Source organism: Heteronotia binoei, chromosome 5 (assembly GCF_032191835.1).
Source record: "Heteronotia binoei isolate CCM8104 ecotype False Entrance Well chromosome 5, APGP_CSIRO_Hbin_v1, whole genome shotgun sequence".
NCBI classification, from domain to species: domain Eukaryota; kingdom Metazoa; phylum Chordata; class Lepidosauria; order Squamata; family Gekkonidae; genus Heteronotia; species Heteronotia binoei.
In genome coordinates this window covers 14831303-14846609 of record NC_083227.1, presented here as the reverse complement: position 1 = coordinate 14846609, position 15307 = coordinate 14831303, and the positions used below count along the sequence as shown (strand labels likewise).

Below are 15307 nucleotides of genomic sequence, written 5' to 3'. Positions count from 1 at the left end.
TCCTGTGAGAGAAGGCTGAAGAGTCTGGGATTTTTCACTTTAGAAAAGAGAGAACGGGGTGGGGGGATGCAACAGAGGTTAGTGGGTGGTGAAAGTAGATGGAAAGAACTCTTCCCTCTCTCCCACAACCTTGTGATGTAGTCCAGGCTGAGCACATGTGACTGGCCCAAGATCTCCTAGCAAGCTTCCATGGCAAACTGGGGATTCGAATCTGGGTCACACAGACACTAGTACGACCCCCCCAAGGCACCATCTCTCTGTACCATTGCAAAGAATAAAATGTGAAAATAATTATACTAATGTATTGTTACAGCAAAAACGCATTCAGAAGTTTTGAGACAGCCGGAGGTCCTGGCTAAGGACACCATGACCTCAGATGGACATCGCCACCGCTTCCGGCTGTTCCACTACCATGAGGCTGAAGGGCCCCGAGAGGTTTGCAGCCGGCTCTATGGACTTTGCAACCAGTGGCTGAAGCCGGAGAGGCACACCAAGAAGCAGATCCTGGACCTGGTGATCCTGGAGCAGTTCCTGACTCTCCTGCCCCAGGAAATGCAGTGCTGGGTCAGAGGATGCGAGCCGGAAACCAGTTCCCAGGCGGTGGCCCTGGCCGAAGGTTTCCTCCTGAGTCAGGCAGAGGAGAAGAGGCATGCAGAACAGGTGAGGGGACTTCCTCCAATATGTCTGATTCAAGCAATGATACCGGGATTTATCCTAATGTTTCCCTGCAAGGTATTTGTCCAAGTGTTCATCATCCAAGTAGGAGATTTAATGGCCTCTTTCAGCAACCTCTTCTACTAAAGAATTTCTGATCCCTCCAGATAGCTCACCAGGTCTGCTGATGGATGGGTGCAGAGTCTGGGAGTGGGGCAGGATTCATTCCTTGGTCTCTTTTCCATTCCATCTCTTACCATGAAATGTTGACTGTGCGGTGACATGATAGAGGTTTACAAGACTATGCATGGGATGGAGAAAGTAGAGAAAGAAGTACTTTTCTCCCTTTCTCACAATACGAGAACTCATGGCCATTCGATGAAATTGCTGAGCAGTCAGGTTAAAATGGATAAAAGGAAGTACTTCTTCACCCAAAGGATGATTAACATGCGGAATTCACTGCCACAGGAGATGGTGGCAGCTACAAGCATAGTCAGCTTTAAGAGGGGATTGGATAAAAATATGGAGCAGAGGTCCATCAGTGGCTATTAGCCACAGTGTATATATGTGTGTGTGTGTGTTTGTATGTATATGTATATACACACACATATTGGCCACTGTGTGACACAGAGTGTTGGACTGGATGGGCCATTGGCCTGATCCAACAGGCCTTCTCTTATGTGACACAGAGTGTTGGACTGGATGGGCCACTGGCCTGATCCAACAGGCCTTCTCTTATGTTCTTATGTGACACAGAGTGTTGGACAGGATGGGCCATTGGCCTGATCCAACATGGCTTCTCTTATGTTCTTGTGTGACACAGAGTGTTGGACAGGAAGGGCCATTGGCCTGATCCAACAGGGCTTCTCTTATGTTCTTGTGTGACACAGAGTGTTGGACAGGGTGGGCCATTGGCCTGATCCAACATGGCTTCTCTTATGTTCTTGTGTGACACAGAGTGTTGGACTGGATGGGCCATTGGCCTGATCCAACATGGCTTCTCTTATGTGACACAGAGTGTTGGACCGGATGGGCCATTGGCCTGATCCAACAGGACTTCTCTTATGTTCTCCTGTGACACAAAGTGTTGGACTGGATGGGCCATGGGCCTGATCCAACAGGCCTTATGTTCTTATGTGACACAGAGTGTTGGACTGGATGGTCCATTGGCCTGATCCAACATGGCTTCTCTTATGTTCTTATGTTCTTACCCCTCTCCCTTGCTGCTATTTCAGATACGGGAATCATCTGTAAATATGGAAGGTACAATTCCTGATGTGGAAAGCGCTTCCTTGGAGCAAGGTCAGAGAGCGCAGGCTGTGGAGCATGCCCACGATGACCTCTCCTGTGGTAAGGGTTTATCATGCCTGGATACAGTTTGGGCAGCCATGAATGTGATGGGTAGAGAGTTCAGGTCAGGGAAAAAATATTTCTATACACATCAGAGTTAATTTGCAGCACTCAGTGTCCACTAACAGCAATGTCTCTAATAGGAGATTAGACAGATTCCTGGAGTGCAATTCCTCCCATTAATTAAAACATCTATTTATTATTTATTCATCAGATTTCTATGCTGCCTTCCCCCACTAGTGGACTCAAGGCATGTTACGATAGACCAGGGGTAGCCTTTCTGTGGCTCAGGAGCCAGATGTGGCTGTTTCACACATATTGTGTGGCTTTCGAAGCCCCCCCCCATCCGGCTTAGAGAAGGCATTGCTTTCTTTAAATCACTTAGAATCATAGAGTTGGAAGGGACCTCTAGGGTCATCTAGTCCAACCCCTGCACAATGCAGGAAACTCACAAACACCTCCCCCTAAATTCACAGGATCTTCATTGCTGTCAGATGGCCATCTAGCCTCTGTTTAAAAACCTCCAAGGAAGGAGAGCCCACCACCTCCCGAGGAAGCCTGTTCGAACCACTCTAACGGTCAGGAGGTTCTTTCTAGTGTTGAGTCGGAAATTCTTTTGATTTAATTTTAACCCACTGGTTCTGGTCCTACATTCCGGGGCCATAGAAAACAATTCCACACCATCCTCTAGATGACAGCCCTTCAAGAACTTGAAGATGGTGATCATATCACCTCTCAGCCGCCTCCTCTCCAGGCTAAAGATCCGCAGCTCCTTCAACCTTTCCTCATAGGACTTGGTCTCCAGACCCCTCACCATCTTTGTTGCCCTCCTCTGGACCCATTCCAGCTTGTCTATATCCTTCTTAAAATGTGGTGCCCAAAACTGAACACAATACTCCAGGTGAGGTCTTACCAGAGCAGAGTGAAGCGATACCATCTCATCACATGATCTGTATACTATACTTCTGTTGATACAGCCCAAAATTGCATTTGCCTTTTTAGCCACCGCATCACACTGTTGACTCATGTTCAGCATTTGATCCACTAAGACCCCTAGATCCTTTTCGCACATACTACTGCTAAGACAAGTCTTCCCAATCCTATAACTATGCATGGGATTTTTCCTAACCAAGCCAGCCAGAGCTTGGAGAATGCATTTAAAGTTCCTTCCTTCCTTCCTTCCTTCCTTCCTTCCTTCCTTCCTTCCTTCCTTCCTTCCTTCCTTCCTTCCTTCCTTCCTTCCTTCCTTCCTTCCTTCCTTCCTTCCTTCCTTCTCTCAAACATATGACAATCATGTCTTACCACTTTCAAACATATGATTTTTATTCTATGTGGCTTTTAGGTTAAGCAAGTTTGGCCACCCCTGTGATAGACCAATAAAACAAGTGAAAACAATTTCAATGTAATTCCACTTAAAAACTAAAAAACAGGCCAATAAATACAAGATGGGGAACTGGTAATTCAATAAAGCCCTGGGTGTATGTTGTAAACAGGGCTTGGATTGAGCAGGAGTGCGCCAGAGCCCTGCTTCTCAACCTCCGGCAGCCCCCCCCCCCCCCGTCTCTCCTAGGCGCTGCCTAGGAGAGCCCACGAAGAGAAGCCTTCAGCCAGGAGTCTGCATGCAGTGGGAGAGACCTCCCTGCTCCATGGAAATCCTGACCCTTCCTCCCTCCCTCTTTTCCTCCTTCCTTCTTTCCCTCCCTCCTTCCTTCCCTCCCATCCTTCCTTCTTTCCTTCCTTCCTTTCCTTCCTTCTTCCCCTCCCTCCCTTCCTCCTTCTTTCCCTTCCTCCTTCCGTCCCTCTTTTCCTCCCTCCTTCCTTCCTTCCTTCCCTCCCTCCTTCCTCCCTCCCTTCTTCCCCTCCTTCCTTCCTCCTTCCCTTCTTTCCTTCCTTCCCTCCCTCCACTCCCTCCTTTCTCCTTTCCCTCCCTCCCTCCCTCCCTTCTTTCCTTCCCTCTCTACCTCCCTCCTTTCCCTTCCTCCCTCCTTCTTTCCTAGGGGAACAGCTCCATTTTACAGTCCCTGCGGAATTGTACTAAGACTGTGGGGCTCTGATCTAGCTTGGGAGTTTTTTCCACCAGGCCGAAGCAAGAGCTGAGAAAACTGTGCTTGAGGCGAAGTGTCAGGTCTAGAAACTACCTTCAATAATAACGACTCTCCGTGGGATCAGGATAAGCGTTTATTACAAGACAGTATTAGTGACACAGTTCGAGCCAGTGTCAGAACTGGGGTACAGCTGCAGGTGCGTTAGATATATACGTTCATTGTAACCGTTACAGGCGCACCTTTTGTGTTAGGCGCGAGATTAATTCAAAAGCAGAGGCGAATACAAAATGCTACAGATTGTTTCTCACACTACAAAGTCACGCTGCATATGAAACCACCACAAGATAACATGCTGGAGTAACCTGGAAGACCAGGCTGGGAAGGCGTAAACTGGCCTCTCTCACGGGGTGCTTAACATTTGGTTTTCACTAGACAAAGTAAGCATATAAGCATAGAGAATAATAACAGCAAGGGATCTTGATACTAAGCAGATGTCTTTTGGGCCAGGAATTTCCAGATTTTTTTTCAGAATAACGTAAGCTCTTCAGGAAACATATTGGGAAAGGCGGTCCTGCCGATAAGTTGGTCCGGCAAGTCTAGGCAGCATTGTAAGCATAGACGTTAAAGTCCTCTAGAACTTTTAGCCTAAGTTATTTTAACTCCCAGGCTGATTCCACTTCCAGCAGGCTCAAAAGGTTATCTGTCGGTGTGTTAGGTGGCTGGTACGCTGCATCCCCTGTCAGACCTACACGATAAATGCTGGAAATTTTGGTGCTTCTCTTTTGCCTTTCCCAGAACTGATTAAAGCAGGGGTGTCAAACTCATTTGTTATGAGGGCCGGATCTGACATAAATGAGACCTTGCTGGGCCGGGCCATGTGTATCGTAAAATGTAATGCCAGGTAGCGGAGATAAAAACTTTATAAAGGACACAGACCAACAAAGATTTTTTAAAAAACTTAAAATAAAACATGCTTAAAACATTAGCACTTGTTGGTCTTAAAGGGGCTTTCTTTGTATCTCTCCTGTGCAATCCAGGCTCTCTCAGCTACACAGCAGAGCTACTGAGCCTCTCTTCCTTCTATTGGCAGCGGCTCCTCCCCATCCTGGTCCCCTGGAGAAAGAGGGAAAGAGACAGAGCTTCCTTTGAAGCAAGCTATTCCTCCCCCCTTCCTCCCCAAGTGAGGAGCCTCAGCCAATGGAGAAAACAGAGGCTTCGCTCTGTAGCTCCTGTGCGATTGAGCAAGCTGTGATGCAGAAGGAAGCAAGAGAAAGAGAATTCACTGCCACAGGAGGTGGTGGCGGCCACAAGTATAGCCACCTTCAAGAGGGGTTTAGATAAAAATATGGAGCACAGGTCCATCAGTGGCTATTAGCCACAGTGTGTGTGTGTATATATAAAATTTTTTGCCACTGTGTGACCAGAATGTTGGACTGGATGGGCCGTTGGCCTGATCCAACATGGCTTCTCTTATGTTCTTATGGGAGAAGGAAGCAGATGACAGCCAGTTGCTCGGGGGCTTGATAAGAGCCCTCTGGGGGCCTGATTCAGCCCTAAGGCCGCATGTTTGACACCCCTGGAATGTGTTGAGGCTTTACAATCCTGGGAAGGGAGTGTGTGAAGCAGGCAACAAGCAACCAAACACTCTTCCTTCCTCTGTTGTCTCAGGAACAGGCAGTGAAGAGACGCTGTTGAGCCGTCATCTTTTCAGAGGTGTGGAAGCAGCTGCTGCCCCTCCAGTCCAGGTAGGGGATTTGAGCAGGGTCCCCCCTTTTTTCTCGGGGGGGGGGGGAGGGAGGCTTTTGTTATTGCAGTTTCTACAAGGTGTCCAGGTGAGAGATCCCCTGAACGCCATTCCCTTTACCCATCCCAAGCCCTCGCAGACAACTCCCCTCCAGTGTGCAATCTCTGCCTGTCTTGGCGTGATCTCTGATGAGGGAATCTGCTTTTTCTTCCAGTGTCCCTTTTCCTTTGAGGAGGTGTCCGTCTCTTTCACCGAGGCTGAGTGGGCCCTGCTGGATCCAGGGCAAAGAGCTCTCCACAGGGAAGTCATGCTGGAGAACTATGGGAATGTGGCCTTTCTGGGTAAGGATCTTTCAGAGGTGTAAATCGTTGCCATTGTGTTGAGGCACGAATCAAAATATTGAATAGCAAGACACCATCTGAGGCCTGCCTTGCTACCTCGGAAGGGACTGTGGCTCACCGGCAGAGCATCTGCTGGGCATGCAGAAGGTCCCAGGTTCAAACCCTGGCAGCATCTCCAGTGAAAAGGATCAGGTAGGAGGTGATGTGAAAGACCCTGCCTTAGACCCTGGATAGCTGCCGCCAGACTGAGGAGACAAGACTGCCTCCGGTGGACCAAGCAGAAGGCAGCTTCACGAGTTGTACATGTGTGTGTACTAAGAACATAAGAGAAGCCATGTTAGATCAGGCCAATGGCCCATCCAGTCCAACACTGTGTCACACAGTGGCAAATTTATATATATATATATACACACACACACATACACACACACACACACACACACACACTGTGGCTAATAGCCACTGATGGACCTCTGCTCCATATTTTTATCTAAACCCCTCTTGAAGGTGGCTATGCTTGTGGCCACCACCACCTCCTGTGGCAGTGAATTTCACGTGTTAATCACCCTTTGGGTGAAGAAGTACTTCCTTTTATCCATTTTAACCGGTCTGCTCAGCAATTTCATTGAATGCCCACAAGTTCTTGTATTGTGAGAAAGGGAGAAAAGTACTTCTTTCTCTACTTTCTCCATCCCATGCATTATCTTGTAAACCTATCATGTCACCCCTTGCCTAGGGGGAGTTGAGGCCAACGTTGCGGCCATGCCAGAGATGGCATCCTGGCCTGAGGCCAATGTGGGGATAAGACCCTCCGAAAGACTCTGGAAGTGACCAAGATCCCTGTTTCTCTGGCCTTTACAATACTCCCTTCCCCCTGGATGGGATTACCAACATCTGCCTCTGATCTGGAAATGATCCTGTCAAAAACTGAAACCTGGGACTCCTTGGATCAATACTCTTTGTACCTGAGCAGCACCCAGTTGTTAGCAGCCTCCTAATCCCTCTTCCCTCCTGGTTACACAACTAGATACAGGTTCTCACGAATAACCAGACTGCATGCTTGACTCCCTTGCCGTAGGCCCTTGAGAGCCGCTGCTAGGCTGAGTAGACAACACTGGCTCCAGCGGACTAATTAGAGTGCAGCTTCTTGTGTTGATCTTTTACGGAATGGTATGTAAATTAGCACAGGTTTAATGAATGTTTTTATTGATTTTGTTGTGTACGTTGTGAGCTGCCCTGAGCACGCTTGTCAGGGAGAGCAGGATATAAATTGAATAAACTAAACTACTGGTTACACAACTGGATACAGGTTCTCGTGATTAACCGATGACCACGCCGTAAAATATGACTTTGAAAAAAATAACAACATTCGCTGCAGGGAGACTCAAATTGTGAACACCCGTGTATTCAACCAGGCCACTTAGTAATCTTTGAACCCTTGATGGAACTAGGGCACTATGCCTCACAGTGTCAGCTCTGGGACTATGCTCAATTAAAGAAGGCTTCCGGTGTGATCAGAAAGCTGGCTTTATTGCAATAAATGACTGTGTCAGAACTGGCTCACCTGTGGGGTGACCAGTCTTCTATACCTTATCTAGGGCCGTTACGCAGCCCGCCAAAATTACACTGCAAAAAGCCCACACGTATTAATGCAAATGGTTTCACAAAGATTTCAGGTTTTCACGGCTGGTAACATCATTAGGGTTTTGGTGGATGGAAATGCCTTCTTCCTTTCTGTTAAAGTTGTGCTGGTGTTTGTAAGTAGAACACAGCACTTGAGCCCAAAAGATTCTACAAACCCTAGGGTTTGTAGAATCTTTCGGGCTCAAGTGCTGTGTTCTACTTACAAACACCAGCACAACTTTAACAGAAAGGAAGAAGGCATTTCCATCCACCAATCTTGGTATCCAGATCTGCAAAACACCCTACTGACTATAAATTGCAGAAATTCACAGAACAACCAGCACATTCAACAGAACAATCAGCACAGTCAACAACCATCTGCCTTTTCTTCACACCCCTTCCAACCCTCCAAGCAATTAACACAGAACAATGGTCACATTCAACAGCCAGTTTCCTTATCACTACCCTTCCAGGAAGCCCCACCAAATAATGGGCACAGCCACAAACCTATTGCCCTTTCACCACACCCCCTCCAGCCTAGAAATAGCAGCTCTCCAGCAGCCCTGGCCTCACTCAATGCACAGCAGCCAAGAAGGTCAGAGCACCTGCTCCGGCTGCAACGCCACTGAGGATGTTCTCCGTAGTCGAGAACGAAACATCTGGAAGAAAAACTTTCACCAGTAGAACACGGCACTTGAGCCCGAAAGATTCTACAAACCCTAACAAATGGTTTCCTACCAACACCTTTCACACCAGACAGCTGAGCTGTCTCTGCAAAGAGATAGAACAGCCTTGAAAATCCAAGATTTGATCCCTTCTACAGAGTATAAACGAATACTTATGAGCAGGGCTTTTTTCTTCTTTTTGAGCAGGAACGCACAGGAACGCAGTTCCGGCTGGCTTGGTTTCAGGGGGTGTGGCCTAATATGTAAATTAATCCCTGGGCTTTTTCTACAAAAAGCCGTATGTGAAACAATAGGGTGTGGCCTAATATGCAAATGAGTTCCTGCTGGGCTTTTTCTACCAAAAAGGCCCTGAGCATGTGTTATGTGTGATCACAGCCACTGTTCTCCAACACCAGCCTGCCCATGGCCGGGGTTCACCCCACTACTGTAGGTCTGAAGGGAGTTGGGGGGGCAGGGCGGGCAGTTCCGGGGACAAGCGGGTAGTGGCCACATGCTGAGCCTCACGCTCCTCCGCCAGAGATGGAGAGGGGAAGAGGAGGGGGGGAATGCGTCTTATATTTCTCAATTGACCTATATATATATATATATATATATTAAAAATATTCCTTTAAAATTATCTCATGTGGTTGATTTTATGTACGAAGCATTTTAAAAGACATCATTAACTATTTATCTTTATTTGGTGAATTTATATCCTGCCCTTTCCCAAACGGGCTCAGGGCAGGTTACAACCGAGTAAAACCAGTCAAATACAATAAAACCAGGGCTTTTTTTTTGAGCAGGAATGCACAGGAACGCAATTCCGGCTGGCTCGGTGTCAGGGGTATGGGCTAATATGCAAATAAGGTCTTGCTGGGCTTTTTCTGCAAAAAGCCTATTCAGGGATGGCCAACGGTAGCGCTCCAGATGTTTTTTTGCCTACAACTCCCATCAGCCCCAGCCAGCATGGCCAATGGCTGGGGCTGATGGAAGCTGTAGGCAAAAAAAAACATCAGGAGAGCTACCGCTGGCCACCCCTGCCCTATGTGAAACTATGGTGATGGCAGGGGGTATGGCCTAATATGAAAATGAGTCCCTGCTGGGCTTTTTCTACAAAAAAGGCCCTGCTTATGAGTCCTACAAAAGTGAAGGGTGAAGCACAAATGAAGCAGGCAATGGCGCACCCTCCCACATCCCTAACGAATCCAACATACAGAAATAGCAGAATGGCAAGGACGCTAGACACGCAGTCAGGATTATGGGCGTCGATCTTAAACATGGTTCCATGCCTCCGGAAGAATTTTTACGCTGGAATTTCTTTCCTTCCCCATATAAGACTGATCTTTTTCTTTCTGTCTCTCTCTGCAAAGAAACCAGAGCCACAATGAAGACTTTGGTGGAGACAAACAACAACCTCACGTCCAAAGAAAGGCTGGAGAGTTCTTCAAGAGAATCCCAAGAGCATATTTCCTTCCCAAATGAGCCGGCTGAGAGTGAGTACCCTTCAGGTTACGTCGAGGGAACAGGCCAGGAATAGCCATGGAGGATTTCTTATTTGGTTCTCAGTAATGTTTGGTTTGGTACAATCGGGGCTCATTTTGTAGACAAAGAGGTGCCATAGTTCATTAGCACAGCTCGTTTGCATAACTCATTTGCATATGCCACACACCACTGATAATACCGGAAGATGTACTAAATTATATCAGTTCATCATCTGCCTTAAAATCCTTAAAATAACTGTCGTAATAAATCCTTACTCCCATCATCCTTTTTAATTTGCTTTCTCCTATGTGGCCACACTGGAATGATGATATTCATCTGACTGCTTTTACGTGTTTTGCTTATTTTCCCATTTTTGTGGGGGTGAAATGTTAGAAAGTTCCTCAGATCTTAGAATTCAGCAAAATTCTCACGGGGGGGGGGGGGGGGGTTGAACAATGGAGCCCAGAAGCAAGCATTTGGCGGGGGCGTGAGAGGTAAGTAACAAAGAGCACAATACAATCCAGAGCTTCAGGAGTTCTACTCCTGTGACCTCCTGGGTACAATCATACAACCCACTTGGTAGGAAGGGAGGGAGGGAGAGAGTCCTTCCGGGAGCCTGAAATCTGGAGGCTCAGAAACTTCTTCTGGAGTGAGGTATCCCTAAATACAGGGCTTTTTTTGAGCATGAATGCACAAGAACGCAATTCTAGCTGGCTTGGCATCAGGAGGTGCGGCCTAATATGCAAATGTGTTCATGCTGGGCTGTTTTCTTTTAAAAGCCCTGTGCGAAACAATGGTGATGTCAGGGGGTGTGGCCTGATATGCAAATGAGTTCCTGCTGGGATTTTTCTACAAAAAAAGACCTGCTTAAATACAAGATATTCTGGGGGAAGGCGAGAGGGGCAGTTAAAATCAGCAAAGCTGGACAAGGCCGATGTGCTATCAGTCCTTTCCTACTGCAATCACATGAATGGCTTTGGATCTTACCAGCCCTCCCAGGTGCTAATCGGATCTATTTATTCCAGCAGATGACGATCAGAGAAATGAGAAGGGTGACAGACTTCATGAGCAAATGCCAGATCAAGTTAAAAAAGACTTGAAAGAAAATGTCACTAATCAAGGCGGACCTAAGAGAAAGAAAAGCAGCACTATGGTTGAAAAGTGCTACGGAAGACAGCATAACGTACATTTTCAAAAGCACGTCATAATGAAGTCAAGAAAATCTATTCAGTGGGGACAGTACAGAAATAGATCAGAGTTCCTTGTGCACCAAAGAACACACAGAGGTGCAACACTTTTTGCATGCTCAGGGTGCGGAAAGAGATTCAGTAGCAGTAGGGATCTTCAGTGGCGCCAGAAAACCCATACAGAGTGTGGAAAGAGATTCAGTGAGAGTAGATATTTTCAAAGAACCCACATAAGGGGGAAACCGTTTGAAGGATCAGAGTGTGGAAAGGCATTCAGTAGCAGTGGTAGTCTTCAAGTGCATCAAAGGACCCACACAGCAGAGAAACCTTTTGAATGCTCCAAATGTGCAAATAGATTTAGTCATACCAGCCATCTTCAAGTACATCAAGGAACCCACACACGGGAGAAACCTTTTGAATATTCAGAGTGCGGAAAGAGATTCAGTAGCAATGGCGATCTTCAAATGCATCAAAGAACCCACACATGGGAGAAACCTTTGAAATGCTCAGAGTGTGGAAAGAGATTCAGTAGCAACAGCAATCTTAAGAAGCATCAAAGAACCCACACAGGGGAGAAACCTTTTGAATGCTCAGAGTGTGGAAAGAGATTCACTGAGAATGGCCATCTTCAGCGGCATCAGAGAACCCACACAGGGGAGAAACCTTTTGAATGCTCTGAGTGTGGAAAGAGATATAGTCAAAGTGGACATCTTCAGGTGCATCAGAGAACCCACACAGGGGAGAAACCTTTTGAATGCTCAGAGTGTGGAAAGAGATTCACTGAGGGTGGCGATCTTCGGTGTCATCAGAGAACCCACACAGGGGAGAAACCTTTTGAATGCTCAGAGTGTGGAAAGAGATTCAGTCAGAGTGGCCAGCTTAAAGTTCATCAGAGAACTCACACAGGGGACAAACCTTTTGAATGCTCAGAGTGTGGAAAGAGATTCAGTAGCAATGTCAATCTTCAAATGCATCAAAGAATCCACACAGGGGAGAAACATTTTGACTGCTCAGAGTGTGGAAAGATATTCAGTTGCAATGGCAATCTTCAAATGCATCAAAGAACCCACACAGGGGTGAAACCTTTTGAATGCTCCAAGTGTGGAAAGAGATTTAGTCAGAACAGCTATCTTCAAGTACATCAGAGAATCCACACAGGGGAGAAACCTTTTGAATGCTTAGAATGTGGAAAGAGATTTAGTCAGAGTGGCCATCTTCAAAAGCATCAAAGAACCCACACTGGGGAGAAACCTTTTGAATGCTCAGAGTGTGGAAACAGATTTAATCAGAGCAGCCATCTTCAACTTCATCAGAGAACTCACACAGGGGAAAAACCATTTGCATGCTCAGAGTGTGGAAAGAGATTCAGTAATAATGGCAATCTTCAACTGCATCAAAGAACCCACACAGGGGAGAAACCTTTTGAATGCTCAGAGTGTGGAAAGAGATTCAGTAGGAGTAGCAGTCAGCGACGGCATCAGAGAACTCACACAGGAGATAAACATTTTGAATGTTCAGAGTGTGGAAAGAGATTCAGTCAGAGCAGAAGTCTTCTAAAGCATCAAAGAACCCACACTGGTGAGAAGCCTTTTGAATGCTCCGAATATGGGAAGAGATTTAGTCAGAGCAGCCATCTTCAAGTGCATCAAAGAACCAACACAGGGGAGAAACCTTTTGAATGCTCAAAGTGTGTATAGAGATTCAGTAGCAGTGGCAATCTTCAAATGGATCTAAGAACCCACACCTTTTGAATGATCTGAATGTGGAAAGAGATTTAATCAAAGTGGCCATCTTCAAGTTCATCAAAGAACCCACACAAGGGAGAAACCTTTTGAATGCTCAGAGTGCAGGGAAAGAAGTTAAATATCAGGAAGGAAACACACTGAGGAACCTGACTCAGTTTGAAACAATAATATTGAATGCAATAGCCTAGGCTCGGACACATTCACAATGCTCAGATAGTGGAAAGCGATTCAGTCAGAGAAGAAGTCTTCTAAAGTATCAAAGAACCCACACGAAGGAGAGGCCTTTAGAATGCTCCATATTTGGGAAGATATTTACTCATAGGAGCCATGTTCAAGTACATCAATGAACCCACACAGGGGAGAAACGTTTTGAATGCTCAGAGCGTGGAAAGAGATTCAGTCAGAGCGGAAGTCTTCTAAAGCATCAAAGAATCTACACAGGGGAGAAACCTTTTGAATGCTCTGAATGTCGGAAGAGATTTGCTCAGAGCAGCCATCTTCAAGTGCATCAAAGAGCCGACACGAGAATATTTTTGAATGTTCAAAGTTTGGGAAAAGATTCAGTTGTAGTAGCCATCTTCAGATGGATCAGAGATCCTACACAGGGGAGAAACCTTTTGAATTATCTGAATGTGGAAAGAAATTTAGTCAAAGTGGCCATCTTCAAGTACATCAGAAAACCCACACAAGGGAGAAACCTTTTGAATGCTCAGAGTGTGGAAAGAGATTTAGTCAAAGTGGCCATCTTCAAGTACATCAGAAAACGCACACGGGGAGAAACCTTTTGAATGCTCAGAGTGTGGGAAAAGAAGTTAAACATCAGGTAGGAAGCACACTGAGGAACCTGACCCAGTTTGAAACAATAATACTGAACACAATAGCCTAGGCTCAGACACATTCACAATGCTCTGATAGTGTAAAGAGATTCAATAAGAGTGGAAGTCTTCTAAAGCATCAAAGAACCCACATGGGGGAGAAACCTTTTTAATGCTCTGAATGTCGGAAGAGATTTGCTCAGAGCAGCCATCTTCAAGTGCAGCAAAAAACCCACACAGGAGAGAAACCTTTTGAATGTTCAGAGTGTTGGAAAAGAAGTTAAACATCAGGAACGAAACGCACTGAGGAACCTGACTCAGTTTGAAACAATAATATTGAACACAATAGCCTAGGCTAGGATACATTCATAAGCTCCTATTACAGTATGATTCAGAAGCAGAACAAGTGAAGACATGTATGGTGATTTGGTTGCAGAACGTCGGTGAAGAGATTCGATTTCAACAATGGGAGAAACTATGGACAAAGGACATCAAATTCACAGCAAGCCAAGAACAGAAAGAAAACTGGTGTTCTTTTGTTGGTACATTATGCCCAAAGACATTGGGAAGATGGACAAAAACTGCAAGGGACTGTGCTGGAAATGAAATTAGATAGATGGTACCTTTTACCATGCTTGGTAGTCCAGCAAAAAAAATACTTGCCAGAAATACGTATAGAAAATCTTTAAAATCTTTTAAATTGCTGGGGACAATGCTATTAGGAATGTTACCGAGTGTGGATAAAAAATGCATGAATTGCTCTAATACATGTTAACCGCAGCAAGAGTAATACTTGCAGCTAAGTGGAAATCTGTGTTGTTGCCCATCTCTGGAGAACTGGATTGATAAGATGCAAGAATATGCAGCTATAGCAAAATTGACAAATTATGCTAACCAAAAATTTAAAAGTTTTTAATGATAATTATAACTTATCCTTGTAAAACTTTTTGTGGTAAAATACGGTATAACTGATTAAAGCTTATTTCTGTGCTGACTGTAATTAAATGTGCAGTTTGTTATATGATAATATTGCATGATAGATTTAACATACAATTGTATAGGTTCTAGTGTATTTTTAAAAAATATATATAACAAATGCTAGCATGAAAACTTTATGATGGCCCTAATGAGGTTACTTATATTGTATGTCTCATATTCTAACATTTTATGTTAATTGAGTGAGCTGGTTGTTGACTGTAACAATAAATCTGAACTTTGAACTTAGTGAAGGAAATATCATATTCCACAGTAGATCAAATTGACAAGATAGGTTGACAATATTGATATATTACGTTATACATATCTTCGAGATAGAAAGTGAGAGAGAACGTTTCTCATGAAATACTCTCATGTTATTATGCTAATATGTCATGTCATGTCATGGGTTGGCTAAACTATTCTTCCTACATATTTGTACTTTGAATAAAAAAATACCTTCAATATTCGTATTAGCAACACTGCCCATATATTGCTGTCACTCCCCACCTGGTCTGGGAGCCCCGCTAGGCTTCCCAATCCCCAGGTCCCAGCGAGGGATCTCCTGGTTTTACAGGCTTCCCCCCGCCCTCAGCCAGCTGGCCAGCGGGAAGCTCCGCCCCCACAGCCACCATGCAGCTCTAGATCTTGGGCCGGTCCCTTTCTTCCTACATATGTCTT

General features: G+C 45.5%; 1 protein-coding gene across 1 annotated transcript in view; it reads left to right on the top strand.

Annotated features, from left to right (window-relative positions):
• The first annotated feature begins 366 nt into the window (after window positions 1-366).
• The window catches only part of LOC132571735 (zinc finger protein 420-like), a 40482-nt gene continuing 25541 nt past the window's right edge, over window positions 367-15307 (top strand). Inside the window, exons 1-3 of the mRNA XM_060238531.1 lie at window positions 367-435; window positions 1890-2004; window positions 5718-5794. Coding sequence (XP_060094514.1) covers window positions 367-435; window positions 1890-2004; window positions 5718-5794 — 261 coding nt within the window. The remainder of the gene's footprint in view (window positions 436-1889; window positions 2005-5717; window positions 5795-15307) is intronic.